The 19,425-nt window shown below is 39.6% G+C and overlaps 2 protein-coding genes across 2 annotated transcripts; both read right to left on the bottom strand.

The window, feature by feature from the left end:
• Nucleotides 1–12,715: 12,715 nt before the first annotated feature.
• Nucleotides 12,716–16,514, bottom strand: LOC140875250 (ACT domain-containing protein ACR4-like). The gene is made up of 7 exons (XM_073278905.1): nucleotides 15,177–16,514; nucleotides 14,947–14,992; nucleotides 14,680–14,794; nucleotides 14,508–14,575; nucleotides 13,505–14,101; nucleotides 13,284–13,388; nucleotides 12,716–13,210 (listed from the first exon to the last, which is right to left on the bottom strand). The coding sequence occupies exons 1-7, from the start codon at nucleotides 15,248–15,250 to the stop codon at nucleotides 12,863–12,865; spliced, it is 1,353 nt and encodes a 450-aa protein (XP_073135006.1). The 5' UTR covers nucleotides 15,251–16,514; the 3' UTR covers nucleotides 12,716–12,862.
• A 396-nt stretch (nucleotides 16,515–16,910) lies between these two features.
• On the bottom strand, nucleotides 16,911–19,373 carry LOC140875715 (uncharacterized). The gene is made up of 4 exons (XM_073279484.1): nucleotides 18,800–19,373; nucleotides 17,863–18,103; nucleotides 17,545–17,662; nucleotides 16,911–17,390 (listed from the first exon to the last, which is right to left on the bottom strand). Exons 1-4 carry the CDS (start codon nucleotides 19,327–19,329, stop codon nucleotides 17,299–17,301), a joined length of 981 nt encoding a protein of 326 aa, XP_073135585.1. The 5' UTR covers nucleotides 19,330–19,373; the 3' UTR covers nucleotides 16,911–17,298.
• Between the last annotated feature and the right edge of the window lie 52 nt (nucleotides 19,374–19,425).

Raw genomic sequence — 19,425 nt, 5'->3', positions numbered from 1 at the left:
TCTCAAAATATTTCAAGCGGATTATGAGAAAATATTTGCACTTGTCATGGATGTACTAATTTGATGGTGATACATATAGATACATCATCGAAGGATTCGATACTCAAAATATTATTTTTGCCAACTTGAAAAAGAAGAAAAAAATATATTTGGTCTTGAAGTACCATATATGTAACACCCGATATTTTAAATACGTGAATTCGCATGCATAATTAGGGAAATTTATTTATTTAAAATTTTTGGTAGATAACATAATCAAAAAGATATTACTCAAAATAAATATATTGTATCTTAAACAAAATCTTTAAAACTCACACATAATAATAATAATCTGATACAAAAGTATAAATCCCGAAATAATTACATAGGCTATTATTAAAATTTAATAAAAGTCATTAAAATGACTTATTTTGGCTAAAAATAAACTCCTAAATAAATATATAATTAAATACTAAAATTTTCTTGACAAAATACCTTAAAATATTATTTTAAGGCTCATAAACTCATAAAATATTTTTGGCTAAGAATTTTGGTATCTTGTCCGTCAACGGTCCCGTCTACGCGATCAAAACAATTAAATTTCCATAAATCATAAAAATCACTAATTATGGGTTAAATGCTTAAAATAACTTAAAACATGCACAAATAATTTCACATAATTATTTAACCCATAATCTAAAATTTTAAATAAATAAATTTCCCTAATTATGCATGCGAATTCACGTATTTAAAATATCGGGTGTTACAATTTCCCCCCCCCCCCCCTTAAATTGGATTTCGTCCTCGAAATTAAAGTACTTACCCGAACAACTCCGGGTAGCGAGTCCTCATATCTGCCTCGGTCTCCCAAGTAGCTTCCTCCTCCGAGTGATTCAGCCACTGGACTCTGACCATCGGTATGACACGCGTCCTAAGCCTCCGCTCCTCCCTAGCCAAGATCCGTATAGGCCTCTCCTCAAATGCTAACTCCGGTGTCAACTGAAGAGGTTCAAAATCCAACACATGTGACGGGTTCGAGATGTATCTCTGAAGCATAGATACATGGAATACATTGTGCACTGCCGCTAGCCCTGGTGGTAGAGCTAAACGGTAGGCCAACGTGCCAACTCTCTCCAAGATCTCGAATGGCCCTATATATCTCGGATTAAGCTTGCCTCTCCGGCCAAACCGCACTACTCCCTTCATAGGTGACACCTTCAGGAATACGTGATCACCTACAGCGAACTCAAAATCTCGTCGTCGAGTATCTGCATAACTCTTCTGACGACTCTGAGCAGTCCTCATGCGATCCCGAATCTGTGTCACAATATCAGCTGTCTGCTGCACAATCTCAGGTCCAAGTAAAATCCTCTCACCGACCTCATCCCAATGCACAGGAGATCTGCACCTCCTCCCGTACAATGCTGCATAAGGAGCCATACCTATAGACGACTGAAAAATGTTGTTATAGGTAAACTCCACTAATGGCAGTCTAGTCTCCCACGAGCCCTGAAAGTCGATGACACAATCTCTCAGTAGATCCTCGAGAACCTGGATCACTCTCTCAGACTGACCATCTGTCTGGGGATAGAACGCTGTACTGAACAAAAGTCTAGTCCCCAATGCAGTGTGCAAACTCCTCCAAAACGCAGACGTAAATCTCGGATCTCTGTCTGATACTATCGACACTGGTATGCCATGCAGTCTAACAATCTCCTTGATGTAAAGCTCTGCATACTGTGTCAACGAGTAAGTAGTGCTCACCGATAAGAAATGAGCTGACTTGGTGAGTCTATCCACGATCACCCAAATAGCTGTGCAACCTCTGGCACTCCTCGGTAAGCCAACTACAAAGTCCATCGTAATATTCTCTCATTTCCATTCCGAAATAGGAAGAGGTCTAAGAAGTCCTGCTGGACGCTGATGCTCAGCCTTAAACTGCTGACAAGTCAAGCACTCTGACACAACTCTCCCGATGTCTCTCTTCATCCCGGGCCACCAATACAATAACTGCAAATCTCGATACATCTTCGTACTTCCGGGGTGAATGGAGTACGGAGATGTGTGAGCCTCTACTAAGATCTCAACTCTCAACTGATCTACGTTCGGTACCCACATCCTACCACGGTACTGAACAATGCCATCCACAACTGTATACAGGATATTACCCTTGGCCTCATCTCTCTGTCTCCAACGCTGCAACTCCTCATCAGTAGGTTGTCCATCCCTGATCCAATCTCGCAGAACTGGCTGCACCATCAACACTGACAAGCTCGGTGCATGCCCACTCGAGTAAAACTCCAAACCAAACCTCTGAATCTCACCCTGCAGTGGTAGCTGCACTGACAAACATGATACCACTGACGACTTCCGACTCAAAGCATCGGCCACTATATTAGCTTTACCCGGATGGTAGCTAATGTCACATTCGTAATCCTTCACCTACTCCAACCATCTCCGTTGCCTCATGTTCAACTCCTTCTGAGTGAAGAAGTACTTGAGGCTCTTATGATCAGTGAAAATCTTGCACTTCTCGCCATACAGATAGTGCCTCCAGATTTTTAAAGCGAAAACCACTGCCGCTAACTCCAAGTCATGTGTCGGGTAGTTCTGCTCATGAATCTTCAACTGCCTCGACGCATAAGCAACAACCTTACCACACTGCATAAGTACTGCGCCTAAATCTAGCTTAGACGCATCGGTGTACACCACTAACTCCTCGTGTGGTACTGTCATCGCTAAAACAGGTGCAGTAGTGAGTGCTTCCTTCAGCTGATCGAAACTCCTCTGACAGTCTGGACTCCATACAAACTTCGCATTCTTCTTGGTTAAGGAAGTCAAGGGTACTGCAATAGAGGAAAATCCCTTGATGAACTTCCTATAATATCCTGCCAAACCCAAGAAACTGCGAATCTCCGAAGCATTCCTTGGAATACCCCATTTCTGCACTGCCTCAACCTTCGACTGATCCACTGCAATCCCATCTCTCGAAATAACGTGGCCAAGAAATGCCACCTGCTCGAGCCAAAACTCGCACTTGCTGAACTTGGCATACAAACGATGCTCCCTCAAAGTCTGCAAGGCTGTCTGTAGATGCTGCCTATGCTCCTCAACGCTCCTAGAGTAGATCAAGATATCATCAATGAAGACTATGATGAACTGATCAAGATACGGCTGAAATACCCGGTTCATGAGATCCATGAAAACCGCTGGAGCATTGGTCAACCCAAATGGCATTACCAAGAACTCGTAATGCCCATAACGTGTCCGAAAAGCAGTCTTGGACACATCTGCCTCTCTAACTCGCAGCTGATGGTAACCAGATCGTAGGTCGATCTTGGAGAACACCGAAGCTCCCTGCAACTGATCAAATAAGTCCTCTATCCTCGGCAGTGGGTACTTATTCTTCACTGTGACCTTATTGAGCTCTCGATAATCGATGCACAGTCTCATAATGTCATCCTTCTTCTTCACAAATAACACTGGAGCTCCCCATGGAGAAACGCTAGGACGAACAAAGCCTTTCTCTAATAACTCCTGAATCTGCTCCTTCAACTCTTTCATCTCGGTAGGAGCAATTCTGTACGGTGCCTTAGAGATAGGCACGGTGTCTGGCACTAAGTCGATGTTGAACTCCACATCTCTCACTGGTGGAATTCCTGCAACATCCTCCGGAAAGACATCCGGAAAGTCACGAACCACCTCTATCTCTGATAATGATCTGCTAGATGGTTCTGAGGCCGTGACAATACTTGCTAGAAACCCCTGGCAACCCCGTCTCAACAACTTCCTCGCCTGAATAAGAGATATCACCTGAGGAAAATCACTGCTCTGAGATGCATGGAAAGTAAACAGGTCGCCTTCTGATGGTTTCACTGACACTGATCTCCGACGAAAGTCAATCGAAGCTCCATTGACTGTCAACCAGTCCATACCCAAAATCAAATCAAAACCACTCAATGGCAAAACCACCACATCTGCTCGAATGGAGTGTCCCTGAAGCTCCAACTCCAGTTCTCGAATGACCTTCGAGGTAGAAATAATCTGCCCTGACGGCATAGTAACATCATACTCACTGTCAATAATCTCAGGTGTGATGCCTATCCGCCTGATAAACTCCAGGGAGATAAACGAATGCGTAGCCCCAGAATCTAGCAACGCAAACGTGGAATTGCCTCCAACTAGAATTCTCCCGGTGATCAAGGAGGTGTATGGGTCTGCCTCCTCTGCCTGCATGACGAACACTCTACCAACCGTGTTCTTCTTCCTCGGGCAGTTAGCTATCTGATGCCTTGGCTCCCTGCAGTGGTAACAAACTCCTGCTCCCAACAGACAAGGTCCCGAATGCATCTTCTGACACTTCGGGCAAGTAGGAAAACCTATAGCATTAGGGGCCCCGCCCCTCTGCTACTGTGGCCTCTGCTGCTGCGGCCTATGCCGCGGATTCGGGCCCTCAGTAAACTGCTTCTTCGCAGGAGGCTGCGAAGATGGTCGCTGATACCCCGACTGAATCTTTCTCTTCCCCTGCTGCTCTTGCTGCATCTCTCTCCTACCCTCCTCTGACCTCAGTGCTCTACTAACTTCCGCCTCATATGTACCGACGTTCATCATACGTACGTCGTGCTTAATATCCGCTCTAAGTCCCTCAAACTGGCTCACGTACTCCACCACTGACCTGTTCCCCTGCCGAAGACTCATAAACTCTCAGATCATGCGACTCCTCACATCCTCCGTGAAATACTTGGCGTAGAAGACACGCCTGAACTCCGCCCAAGACAGTGTAGGGAGGTGTACTCCCCTGGCAGCACCCTCCCACCAAAGAGCTGCGTCTCCCCTCAACATATACGTCGCACAGTTCACCCTGTCCGCATCTGTGATCCCCATATATGCAAAGATGGACTCCAAAGAACGAATCCACCCCTCAGCCACCAATGGATCGGTGGTACCAAGGAACTCCTTCGGCCCCTTCTTCTGGAACCGCTCAGCTACGTCCTCCTCATGGGACATTCTGGGACGTGAAGCCTGCTGCTCTAACAGAGCAGTAACTCCTGCCATCAAAGTAGCATTGGCCTGCTCCAATGCTGCAAGTGGGTTCTGCGGAGGTGGAGGTGTAGGTGGAGATCCCCCACGTCTGTTCATCGGTCTGGGAGGCATTCTGCACCACCACATATTTCTTTACATAAATCTCCATGCATAACTAAGTGGTTTAAAATTAATGCTAACTTAAATCCTTAAAAATAAATCATACTATAAACACTTAAAACTTACAGACCGGTAGCGTGGATTTCTGAGCTCGCATAGCAGTAATGACCCCTCCAAGGACCGTGCTTTGATACCAACTAAAACGACCCTAACTCTCTAATTATAAATAAATATGCGGAATTTTTTTTTTTATTTACTTACTAAATAAAAATATGTACATACATGCCCATACATATATGCACAGAATAAATAGATTTAAAAATAAATAAATTAAATAAAAATGCAACCTTTAATAAATTAAATATCTGAGTCAAACATTTAATAAAATACTGTCATAAGCAAAATAAATAAAGTTTGCATGCACTGAAAATTGTTAAATAAAATGAGTAATACTTTCAACCACTGAAAATAAATAAAAGTATAACATGCTGAAATATTCAAAAACATGCGTAATGACTCAGACAACTATCACGGTCACGGGGTCACTGCATAACCGCTCATATGTCCTCGCCGCTGGTGGGTACCACATCCTCCTCTACATACTCACCTGAACCATACCAGTGTAGTGAGCCTAGAGGCCCAACATGCTAACATAACAAGGGTTTAAAAATAATTTAAATCACTTTAATACTAATACATAACATATACATGAATGAGCATGCTTAAAAATATCATGACATAACATAACTTAAATTAAACTTAAATATCATAATCATACATAATCATAAACATTGTTGAGCAAATTATTTTCTAACATCGCATGGTTGTATCCATAGTGTAACCTTAAATCATACATTAAATACTGATCAGCGTGGAAACCAACGTACGTGGCGGTGACGAATCACCTCTTAAATTGGCAGTAAACTGCCCTTCAATAGTTCACATATGAAGACGAATCCCCCTTAAATTGTCACACTACTTCAACTTCCAACATAAAATTATTTTCTTTTGCTCAACCTTAAACATTAAATCATGCATAAGAATTATTTCATGAATGCATGTACTTAAATAAAATGTGTCCTTCATATATATTTAATTTAATTTCATACTAACATATAAATATTAAAAATAACTTCCATGCATAAAAATAATTAAATATATATTCAGGACACATGCAATTTCTCATGGGTTGTCCTGAACTGCTGGCCCTAACACTCAAGCCCATTTTCTTAAATTCTGGCCCATTAACATTGAGACTGGCCCATTAACATACTTAAACCCATTAAAACCTTTCTAAGCCCAATAAATCAATTAAAGCCCATTAGCACATATTTGGCCCAATAACAACTTAATCTGGCCCAATGGGCCTAAAAGCCCAAAGACTGGACCAATAATTTCCGTGGGCTCCAAAGCCCATAAAAATTATTGGACTAACTTAAAATAATTATTCAAGCCCATTAAGAAACTTAAATGTAGCCCATTAATTTAATTAATCTAATTAGCCCAATTAAAACACTTTAACTTAATAATTAACTTAAAAATAAAATACCCGAGCCCGACTAACTTAACCCGGACCCCGACCCACTAGACTTGACCCATGACTTACTGAAACCGACCCGGACCCATGACCCGACCCGAAAAGCACCTAGAACCCTAAAACCCGAAACTCTATCTCCCCTTGTGCTGCGGCCGTGAGCAGCCCTGAGCGGCTTTAGAAAAACTAACCGTGCCGCCTGCTCCGGCCACCTTTGGCCGTGAAACTACCGCCCATACTTAACCAACATCAAGACGGTTCTAACCCCACAAATTTTACCTCAAACGGATCTCTGTAGAGGGAGAACAAACCAAAACAATCTACCCCTAGTTTTTGCTCACGCGCAGAACGCGACCAGAGGCTTTAGGCCATTCGGCCGCTCATCTCCGGCAACCACCGGCCGGAAAAATTACCTGTACAACCTTCCCCAAGGTCTTGGGGTTCTAACCCAATTGGAATCACCCTCAAACTCGTCTTCAACAGTGCACACAAACCATTCTCCTAAAACCGCTCAAACTGCAACCTGTTGCGCATCAGAAATAGATGGCTTCGGTTCCAGCCTGTTACATCCATAAAACCTGACCAATCTCAACCCTAGGGACCCTAACACACCCACCTAGACATGCACCAGCAGTTGGTCGTACCATGTTGGAAGAAAACGTGAGTCATGATCAAACAAATGCATAAACATGTCATGAACATCAAAACTGATCCTTAAATCTGAAAATTTGAAGAAAAATCGATGCTACACAATACACACTCTATAATATCTGATAGGTACAAAAATTTGGAAGAAAAACATGCCTTGCACCGAAGATTTCGATCGAAAATATGATGCGTGATGCGTATACGATGTCCGGGACGAACAAATCTTTAAACCAAGCCAAAAACTTCAAGGTTTCGGGTATGGAGGCTGCTATAATCTGTTGGGACGTGAGAATGGGGGTGGGAGACGGCTGATGGGGTTTGGAAAAGTGACAGGGTCGGTTGGTTGGGGTTATGGTAGGGTAGGATTTGATTTTGTTTAAAATTTTTGGTAGATAACATAATCATAAAAGATATTACTCAAAATAAATATATTGTATCTTAAACAAAATCTTTAAAACTCACACATAATAATAATAATCTGATACAAAAGTATAAATCCCGAAATAATTACATAGGCTATTATTAAAATTTAATAAAAGTCATTAAAATGACTTATTTTGGCTAAAAATAAACTCCTAAATAAATATATAATTAAATACTAAAATTTTCTTGACAAAATACCTTAAAATATTATTTTAAAGCTCATAAACTCATAAAATATTTTTGGCTAAGAATTTGTTGGAAAACTGGCGTTCAGATCAATCACGATTGATACCCGGTGCAGCGGAAGTTTAAAATTTTATCATGGAACAATTCCATGGTGTGGGTATCAACCATTCAACGATTAAATTATTGTGTGTGTAAAATTCAAATAACAATTAATTTAAATTTTACCTTCAATCTCGAATCGAGATTAATGGACACCACACAGATTTCTCTGCGCTTCTTGTATCTCCCAGGAACTGATGAACTCCTTCAATCAGGTCCACGAATGAGGTTTTAAATCCCTCTGATAGATTGCACTAGAAAATCTATCAGAAGTTTTCTGCGAAGAGATTAAACGAATCTGATTCGTTATTCCTGACTGCAATTCAAAATCACAGACCGGAATTTCTCGGGCAGAGTACAGGGAGGGGACGGCCGAAAACTTTTGAGAGAGAGGAGGGTTTCGATTTTCTGTCTCAAAAATTATGAGCTGTTGTGTGTAATTTCTGTACTGCAATAACTTATTTATAATGCAGGCCACTAACACCTTAGGGCCCATTAGTCATAAGTTAGGGCCCGACAAGCAAAGCCCGCATGTTCAGAAATTAATATAAAATTCATCGTGACTCCGATTGATGAACTGATTTCACCAATGTGCACAGAAACCATTTCTGCACATTTTAAAGTCAAAATAAATTTTCCTGAATCCGAATTCAGTGGTTTCCAAAAATGTACATCCCTATGTCATTTTAGGAAATCCTACTCCCTTACTCTTATTTAAGAAGTCCAACTTCTTTATTCATTAAATTTAACTCTTTAAATTTAACTATCTCAACGGGGATTAAAAACTCCATTACACTGTGTGACCCTCAATGGTTCAGGGATACAGCTAGCCGTGGGCTCACAACTCCTTGTGACTCGGAACAACACTTTCCGACTTGCCCAACGAATCATGGTAAAGCGCCTAGCAACATCGCCCCATGATTCCCTAGGTATCACTGATAGTGCCTACAAGAACCAGTAGATTTTGGTTAGCGTACAGTACGGTCCCTTCATCCATATATCCCGATCGAATCAACAACCATTGGTATATCGAGAGTCGCTCAAGATTCGATAACTATGCAATACATCTTGAAGATCAAATTAGTGACATCGCATGTGCTACTAAGAAACCATTTCTTAAATCACATCAAGTACTCTGGCCAGAGATTTGTCACACTAATATCTCCTCAGATCGCATAGGATATCCACACTCGCAAGTATGTGGTGAATCCTTGACAACAATGCATCGACTCCTATATGTGTCGTAGCTGTACCCAATCCCGACACCTGATGACCCCCATAGAGTCGGTAAACGAGTCAAAGCACAGCACTAGCATATAGAGTCTCCATGATGTTTCAAGTCGTAAGGACTAATGGTGTACAACCAAAATCGCGGACTTTATCCACTCGATAAGTGATAACCACTTGGAAAGTCCGGATAGGGTAGTTCGATTATTCATCCTATGAATATCTATTTGCATGCTTCGAACATCTCTATGTTCCCTACCAATGAAACGTGGTACTCCGCATCGCAAATGCTAGTCTCAAACTCGAGCGATCCTTATCCTTATTATCGGACGGCTCAATCGACTAGGAACAGTTTAGAATATACAGTGACTATAAGATGTATTTCATGATAGACATCTCCATGTTCTACCACATCTTACATACACTATGGTATATTCAAGGTCTTTATCAAAACAACAATAGTATATCACAATATAACAATATGAAGTAATATAAAGTCATTGCCATTAATAAAAGTGTAAATTACATTAAACAAAAGATTGTTTTTACAAAGAGTCATCAAAGCCCATAGCCACAAGTTGGCTCACTGGGCACCCACTCTTTCAGAATTTTGGTATCTCGTCCGTCCACGGTCCCGTCTACGCGATCAAAACAATTAAATTTCCATAAATCATAAAAATCACTAATTATGGGTTAAATGCTTAAAATTTTTGTGACGCCCGGAGCTGAGGAGGCGGGGAGTGATCGCCGGTGCCAAGAGGTTGCACGGACAATGAGCGGCTCCCGATAGGCTTCTAGGCGGAGGGAGATATGAATGAACCGATCCTGCCGGAATGAGAGGGATTCTGAGACTGTGTAGGTATGGGACTACATAGTTGAGGAGAGATTAAAAGATTTCATATGTACTGCTCATATCAAGAAGGTGCATCTTCTTTTCGGGAGCTCATCACATAAGAACTCTAAAGTTAAGCGTGCTTGACTTGGGGCAATTATAGGATGGGTGACCCCCTGGGAAGTTTCTCAGGGTGCGTGTGAGTGAGGACATAAGCACACTGAAAAGACTCGTCTTGATAGAGTGGGACGTTACAATTGGTATCAGAGCCGACCTCTCTTAGTACGGTATGGTTCGGGGACGAACCAAGCGGAAGCTGGTGGGTATGTGACGCCCGGGGCTGAGGAGGCGGGGAGTGATCGCCGGTGCCAAGAGGTTGCACGGACAATGAGCGGCTCCCGATAGCCTTCTAGGCGGAGGGAGATATGAATGAACCGATCCTGCCGGAATGAGAGGGATTCTGAGACTGTGTAGGTATGTGACTACATAGTTGAGGAGGGATTAAAAGATTTCATATGTACTGCTCATATCAAGAAGGTGCATCTTCTTTTCGGGAGCTCATCACATAAGAACTCTAAAGTTAAGCGTGTTTGACTTGGGGAAATTATAGGATGGGTGACCCCCTGGGAAGTTTCTCAGGGTGCGTGTGAGTGAGGACATAAGCACACTGAAAAGACCCGTCTTGATACAGTGGGACGTTACAATATATATGGAAAAATCAGAATCTGAATCAATTTTTGGCAAATAAGTGCACAAGATTGGAATAAGACGAGTTAATAATTTCAAGTGATTCTTGCAAGAGGGGGAGCAATCAAAGTTGCACTTTTTTCCCTTGTCTATGATTTTTCCCACGTGGTTTTTCATAACAAGTTTTTTAATGAGGCAATTAACAAGTATCGCGAGATGTCGTACTCTTTTTCCTTCATTAGGATTTTGTCTCACTGGGTTTTTCCTGATAAGGTTTTAACGAGACGCATCCATCGTCGTGAAGATATCCAAAGAAAGTATATGGTGATGTACTCTTTTTTCCTTCGTTCAGATTTTTTCCACGGGGTTTTACTGTTAAGGTTTTAACGAGGCAGCATTCGAGTCCCGATGAAGTCCCGAGCATCCATCTTGCCAAATGAAGATTTTGAAAAAACAGTTGCTTGTGCAAATAATCATCTAAGAGGAAGTGTTATAAATATATTGTTATTATAGATGATTATCTTTATCTAGGTAGGTAGGTTTGGAAGATAAATATGTCAATATAATATATATGTGTGTAAAAATTTGTATTCTATTATTTTCTCGATAAATAAAGGTGATGGAATTCAATAAAATTTGCACCTTAGTACTCTCATGAATTTCCTCTACTCATCTCTTTATTTCTATTATGATTTATAACAGTAATATAATAATTTTAAAATTTTAAAATGTAGATAAATATATGATTGAAATTAAAAATATAGATAAACCTGTGATTGAATAATTTTTTAAAAGAAAGATTATTTTTGAAAAAAAATGTTTTGTCGTTAACAAAGACCAAAGTTACACAATGAAGGTAAATAAAGATTCATCAAATCAATCTCTCCGAAAAAAAAATAATTCATCAAATCAATTAAAAATTAGTTAGTATAAGATATAGTAAATGCATAGATATATATGACAAAATATGAAACATTAAAAAATAATAATTAATTAATAGTAAATGCATAGATATGACAAAATACAAAACACTAAAAAATAATAAATTTCTTGTGAAAAGATGCAAGTTAAAAATATTAAATCATCAACCGTCGCCACCTAAGTGCCACTTCTATGCACGAAACACCGGGGTGTGGGTGGCAATTCCATGCACTAATCTCGTGCAATCATCTGAGATGTGGCTAATCATATACCTCGCGTCTCTTTAAATTTATTATAGAAAGCCTCGAGTGTCTGCACGATCCCTCTCAGATTGGTTATCTGTTTTGTGGGGTGACAGACAAGTTTGAACTCAAAGCTGATTGCAAACTAAATTTATTCGACTTGGCTAATAGTGAATATTACAATCAAAGCCCTTAAGATACTTCAGACATTGACGATGGTTCGAGTTGGCCATGTGAATATATACTTCACTTTTAATAAATCACAATTCAACCACACAAATCGATCGATACTTTATTTTTTTTTAAGGACAAAAAAAAAAACAATTCTTTTTTAAACACATATATATTCCAGATTCCCACCTATTTTTGTGTATTTTTATCATTTTGCCCCACATTGGAAAGTGTCCACTTTCAACACCACTTTGCCCATAGTGGATTGATGTTCTTTGATGTGCTGTCATTTATTACTTATACTATTTATCGTAACATTGAAATTTATTTATGTATTAATTTTTGAAAATTTAAGATTTTTGGTTGACTGTGTTTTTCAAATTGGGAAATAATCTTCTGTTGTGAAGAGAGTTTCATCATGAGATGTTGTGCATTAAAATAGACTTTTTTATTCATATAAAATGTTTAAATAATATTTTATTTAATTCATTACAACAGGAAATATTGCAAATCAATGGTTGTTTCTATCTCCATTGCATAGGATCCTTTTCCCAAGAAATTGTGTTACAATTTCGATATATTCCGTCCCTCATGTGTTTTAAGTGTTGATCCAGTACTGGCATATAACAAGCCGTATTTATTTTATCACATTGTTGATATTAGATGATAGATAGGCTTTGTATGACAAGAAATAATTATATGTATTCACAATGCCCTAATATATACAATTCCAACCACTATACTATATGATGTAGGATATGATTTAGGCCATCAGGAGCACGATTTTATGAGGCCAAGATTGTATAGGAACTTTTCTGATCTAGAGCGGAACAAACTACCTAAAGAGAATGGTAGGTTCTGCTGCTGTGGCGGTGAGGTCCAGTATGTGTCATCCTTTACACGAAGTATAGTGAGACCTATTTCTTTCCGAATCGCCTCGATTGTTTCGCTTTTCACCGGATTGCCCGATGCATCTGTCACGTGGAAAGCATTTATTGCCTGCGATCCCCTCGTCGTGACCTCTGCTCGGGTAACAGACAGACCATTCTCTCGAAATATACGAGTAACGTCAGATAGAAGACCAACCCTGTCCTCGCTGCATAATTCAAGCCTTATACCCTGAGAAAAAACAAGAAATGTGTGAGCAAGACTCGAGGATGAAACTCGTTTCTGATTTCGTTGAGGTACGTACCTCAGATGCTCTCCTCCTTATCCCTGCTGCCAGGCAATGAATCACACGTTGTCTCTCCGCTTCTGAACTAATGGGACGCCCATCCATATGCCTGATGTAATATTCCTAGCAAAGGAACAACACCAAGACAGATGATAACAGTGAAATTGATCAAATACTAAATGGTTTCCTAGTGCTAAGAATTCCAGTGAATCCTCCAGCAAATGTGCAATTGAGAATACCTGTTGAGCTTCTGGTCCTTCGGCAATTATTGTTCCATGAAATACGACGTACTGCATATCTGTTAGGGTGCATACCGTATCAAACAGCAGCTTAGGCCGGTCCGGACATATAAAACTCACGACAGTGTATCCCTTCTCTACACAGTTCTCCACCGTCACAAGAGGTCTTGCTACCTCAGGAGTCGCACAATACCCCTCATGACTGTCATAATCTCGATCAGCATACATCATTTGATGCAGTCTTCTCTGCCTATGTGTAGAACCAACGGAAACGGCAGTATTAGCACTTCGCTTATCCCTGTCTCCTTTCAGAACATAAAGCAGAAGCTGCTTTATATTTGCAAGTCGGTCAGGATCATCTATCGACAATCCACTTGCTTCATCGGTTATGTAAACTACCGATGCCATTCTCGAATTGTGTGTCCATACTTCAGCAGCAACTATATTGCACTTGAGATCAGTAAGAACAGCAAAAACTTCGGAGAGCAGTCCGGGTCTGTCTTGCCCTGATAGCTCGATAGTTGTATGCTCTGTGGTGGGTTGCACACCAGCAGATCTTGTCAAGGAACGGAAGCTCTTTCCTTTTGGTCCAAGTGACTGAAATACAAGTACACCATAAAAGTTTAAACTGTAACGTAGTTCGAAAAAGATATATAGTGTGATAAAAATAGTCATGTAAAACCATAAAATGGCCGGCAATGCACTGGGCTTGCATCTTTTAAAGGCCGTCAACTACTGAAGGGACATTCCGTTTGAAAAGAAAGGTTAAATCAGAAGCAAATCACGCCCTCTTGGTTGTTTTCCATTTTATGTAGATAAACTAATGAATCACGAAAGAACAATTCACTTGAGACTAGGCAATCTGACAACACAACTAATACGATGGACAAAACTAGCTACCAATGGATGCTTTCCTAACAGTGAACATGAAAGCCGAATTTAGAGATTAACATCTTGCAGGCATTTAATAGTTATAGATTTTCGACAAATTGCCTGATCAGACCTGCTGGATTCGTTCTGAGATGATGTCGCCGACGACTTTATTTCCATGCTCATCGGTTACATGAAAAACTGCAAGTCACGATTAACACGGGAAATTCATCAAGTCCAAAAGAATTTCAACAGAATCAAACCCGACCAGCATAAGAAATAATGAAAAAAATATTCAAGCACACCATCCATAAACCATTCCCCATCTGAAGAAATGTAAGCCCTTCTTATTATAAGGTTCAGATCGGTAAGAACTTGTGCCACCTCTAACAAACTACCTCTCTTATTTGCACTGTCAACCTGCAAAATTCAGCATTAAACAGATCACGCCATACTATTATTTTATTGACAATCCGTAAATTTCCTAAATTCTGAATTTCGGTGCATGAATCGCGTCATCTGTATCTGTCCGGAAATGAAATCAAAATTGGAAAAATTGACGTGTCCCAGACCTTGATCAAAGTTGCTTTCTTGTCAGATGCATTGTCAACAGTAACCCTACAGAATTCCAGATGAAGAATCATAAGAATAACGCATCAAGCGGTTTTTACAATCTCAACAAAAATTGAACTGAAGCTTCAAAGCATTGCACATGCATAAAACACAAAAGTATATCCGAGGAACCAAAATTTAAGCACAATTGACTGCAGGGTAACCAAGAAAATTTAGATATGAGTGATACCTTGGTGGGTTCATTCTGAGAACAAGCTTTTCATACTCATCATCAACGGCGAGAGATGAAGACCAGTAATCCATTTTGAAGAAAGATTATGACAAAAAAATTACAGAAAACAAGAAAAGATCCGGGCTTGAGCTTTGTGTGATAGCAATAATTTGGTGGGTTTGAAGCTGATAGGAAAGGGTCCGAATGAATCTGGTGGTGCTGCTTTCGTTTATCATTTATATATAGAGGAATGGATAGTGGCTCCTGAGCTGTACCAAGAGTTTTTTCTTTTTTTCTTTTTCTTCTTCTTCTTCACAAATAATAATAATGATAATTATCAGTAACATATAATTAATATGTTGATCTAGGTTATTAGATTACAAAGGAATCTGTTATATTTTGAATGAATGGCAATATATTTGGTGACATGTGAAGCTAGTTAATTGGAAAAGTCAAATTGATTAATGTGCGACTCAGCTTACATATATATATATATATCCATCAACAATTCATTACTGTCTTCACCAAAAATGAGATTAGAAAAGCTAAGTATACAAACATTTTCAACAAGCTAGCTCTTTTCCAGTCCTGTAATTTTTATATACAAGAGGAGCATCTCAAATCAACATCAGTCAACATATAATTTCATCGTTAAGGCCAAATTATACTCATGTTTCTCAAGCCTAGAAGGACCCACCCTTGTTCCGTATTCAAATACATCATATATCCTGGTTCCAGCTGCCTCGAAACAAAATGGAGCAGATAAAAGAGAAATGTCTATTGCTATATAAACAAAGAGTCATCATCAATTGGAAGCTAGCTAGCATGGATAATCAGCAAATTCACTAAAATGTGTATCACAAAAACCAGCATAGACAAGCAGAACACTTGTTTCACAAGTATCAGATCGAGGTTACCCAATTAATTAAACTGCATATTACCTCATTCTCCCTAAGCTTTTTATCCAGCTCCAAAAAACTTTCAGGTTAGGATCTGGTTCATCTTTCGTCGCAATTTTCCCTGAAAATTAAATGAAAAGAATGATGAAGCATAGCTCTTAACTCGACATGTAAAGGCCACACAAACATTATGATAGCCATAGGAGTACAAAAATGTGGTAATTCAGAATCCGTAAACCAAAAAAAAAAAAAGAAAAAGAAAACAAAAGATGCAGTATTAATTTATTTATTCCCATTAAGTTTACAGAGACAACAGAAGGAGAGCTAGCTCATTAACCATCTTGCATGAGAATCACAAGGAAGAAATAAATGGTGGTTATTGGATTCCAAATGAACATGTTTAGGATAAATGAAAGAAAATTCAATGTGTTTTGAGAATATGAAGTTAAGGAATAATAATCGTAAAAAGAAGAGGACAACGATTTGATGAAGTGCTGCCATAAATATATATAATCCGATAAAACTCGGTCAAAACAAGATTCTTTACTTGTTAGTTCTAACATTATCATTAATTCTGTTTGACAATAACATATAGTCGATTTGAGCCAGCTTAGTTTTTTTATTTTGGGTTGTTAATCGTGACATATTGATTGCTAATACATATTTTACATTTTCTAAACTTTTAACTATAGTAATAGAATATCTTTTCTAGATCAGTGCAAATAACTTTCTGGCCGTGTAGAAACTTCATATCCTACAAATATATTTCTTCTCAATAATATACTTATGTAATTTTGCCGTTTAAATATACCTATGTAAACTTGCTGTCTGACATTCACAAACGTAAATCGTCGTCGTCATTATTATTATTATTATTTCTTCAGAACCAATATTTTGTACTTGATATCCTGAGATTTCCAATCGCATATAAGAAGAGAATATGTCCGGAGTTGGAATTAAGAAAAGCTCGAACCTCAAAGAAGAATAAAAAGAACTATTAAAACGAGCCTTGGCTACTACAATTACCAAACTACTCCTCTATGTTGAATCACAACAAAAAGAAAATAGGACCGACTCCACAAATCCTAAGAAAAGAATCGCTTATGGCTCTCAGTTTCAACTCTGAAAATTTTGAATAACTAGCACTCCTACAACCTCTCAACTCAAAACCCGCAAAACTGAATCGTCTAATGAATCAAGGCAACTTCTCAAACTGTAGAAGTTGATCATTCTCAGATGGTTTAAAGAATCAAGGCAACTTTTTCTTGAGATACAACCATCGATTGATGAGCTATAAGTGGTTCGTAATGATCAGCCCCAGCTCCACACCATCCTGTGAGAAGAAGGAACAAGGGGGTTCAATGACTTCGGGTGCATTTTAAAAGTAATAGCTCGTAATTAATAGTAGGCCTCAAGCTTCAGGTTTTCAAAGTGTGTACTAGGTTGTTAGAAAGGTAAATATGTAGTTACAAAGAATAAGCATTTACCAGTTCCTTTCATGAACAAAAAGAAAGGAGGTTCGCAGATTTCACTTCTCGGATGATGAGGTAGGAAGAAAACACAATTTTCCTCGTCAACCATGGCATCAGATCCATGTGCTTGCACCTGTCGGTTATGAAGCAACACTTCAATTTCACAGCGACAAGTTACTCAAATTCTCTAACATCGAATCCGAAATTATAAAACAGAAACTTGCACAAACAAATTTGTTTGTACTTTGTAACAGGGAAGAGGTCCCACAATGAGGTGATGCAGCATCAAAGTTACTACAAAAAAACAATAGAAAAGAAAAGAAATCTTCTCACCACAAAAATTTCCCTTTTGAACTCCGTTGCGAGACATTCTATTGCAATGTCGTCGCCAAAGGCAGCTGAACGGCCGTCTCTATCCTCATCTATAGTTAATAAACCATCCTCAGTATATTGCATATTAATGATATCATATTCGTCATCGGATGAACCAGATATCGACATGTACTTGGCCCAACTCGGACCATCTTCCACAGCTATACATCTTTCTTTGTAAATTGATTCGGCGGCCAATTCTCTTCATTTAATTTAACATCACAAAAGCAAGAATCAAATAATGAAACCACATATATACTAATGCATGCTAAAAAAAGTGACAAATTTCACTCTTCCAAAAGCAGCCAGCCAAAAAGCAAACGTTAAAGAAAAAATTTACTATTTGAAACTATATTTCGTATCTGGTAGTTTATAAAATGTTCAAAGACCAAAGCTACGATTAGGTCTCAGAATGGCTTCACAAATTTGGGTGGCAGTAGCTACCAATAGCACAGATAAAACGCAAGAAACATGACAAAAACCCTAATTTTGTCCCCAAAAAATACCTGCCGAATTGAAAAAAGTGAATCCAGATACGATTCACACATTCCAGGACGCTTTTAACGAAAAGATTTCCACCAAATGAATTGAAAGTGAGTAGAGCTCAAAATGAATCAGATCTTGAAACCTAAATGGTTTGCAAATCGGCATGAACCCGCATATAGTAGAACAAAAATGTTAAAGAAGTTTGAAAAAATTATTTTCTTCCCGGCCCACCTCAAGAAAATGGGAAAAGAACACACATTTTCATTTTTCTTTTCAGTAAATCAAGAAATTCAAACGCAGCAACAGATCCGAAGAGTTAAAAAATGAGAGAGAGAGAGGGAAAAATGAGATCCCGAAGAGTTAAAAAAAGAGAGAGAGAGAGAGAGGGATGAGGGAAAAATGAGATCTTTACCTTTGCATACCGATCTGAACGAGCTCTTCAATGGCGGAATCCATAGCCGCGCGATCTTGTTTCCTGGCCAGAAACTTGAGCTCCTGCAGGACATGAACTCCCCAACCGGACTTGAGATCCGGCGAGTACATGTGACGAATGGCCAATTGAATAGATCCTTTGGTTTGGTCGTCCGCAGATGCAAGATCCTGGAGGAACCTCCTGACGGTCCTCATCCTGAGTTCACGCGGCGGCACATCAAGAGCCATGGACTTGCGAGCGGCCGTAAAAAGGCAGTTTCCATCCCCGTCGACCTCGCCCCCATGCATTAGCCTGAAGACGATATTGAGGGTCTTATCGTTGGGGTGCTTCCACAGGACTCCCTTACAATAAAGACGAGTGAGATGTCTCTTCTGCTGGTCTCCCAATCCACCCACATTCTCCCATGGAACCACCGACCGGTCAATCACATCGGAAGATGGTGCGGCAGTGGGGTCACGCCATGGGATCACCGTGGACGACGCCGTCGAATCACGTATCAGTTTCCCCATTCTCTCTCTCTTTCTTGATTTTTATTTTTTTTGGTTTTTTCAACCAAGGATTGAAGAAGAAACAAACAGAGAGGTAACGGATAGATTTTGACACGT

The sequence above is a fragment of the Henckelia pumila genome, chromosome 1 (genome assembly GCF_033568475.1).
Source record: "Henckelia pumila isolate YLH828 chromosome 1, ASM3356847v2, whole genome shotgun sequence".
NCBI classification, from domain to species: domain Eukaryota; kingdom Viridiplantae; phylum Streptophyta; class Magnoliopsida; order Lamiales; family Gesneriaceae; genus Henckelia; species Henckelia pumila.
The sequence above is the reverse complement of the archived record's forward strand: the minus strand, read 5'-3'. Positions and strand labels throughout refer to the sequence as shown.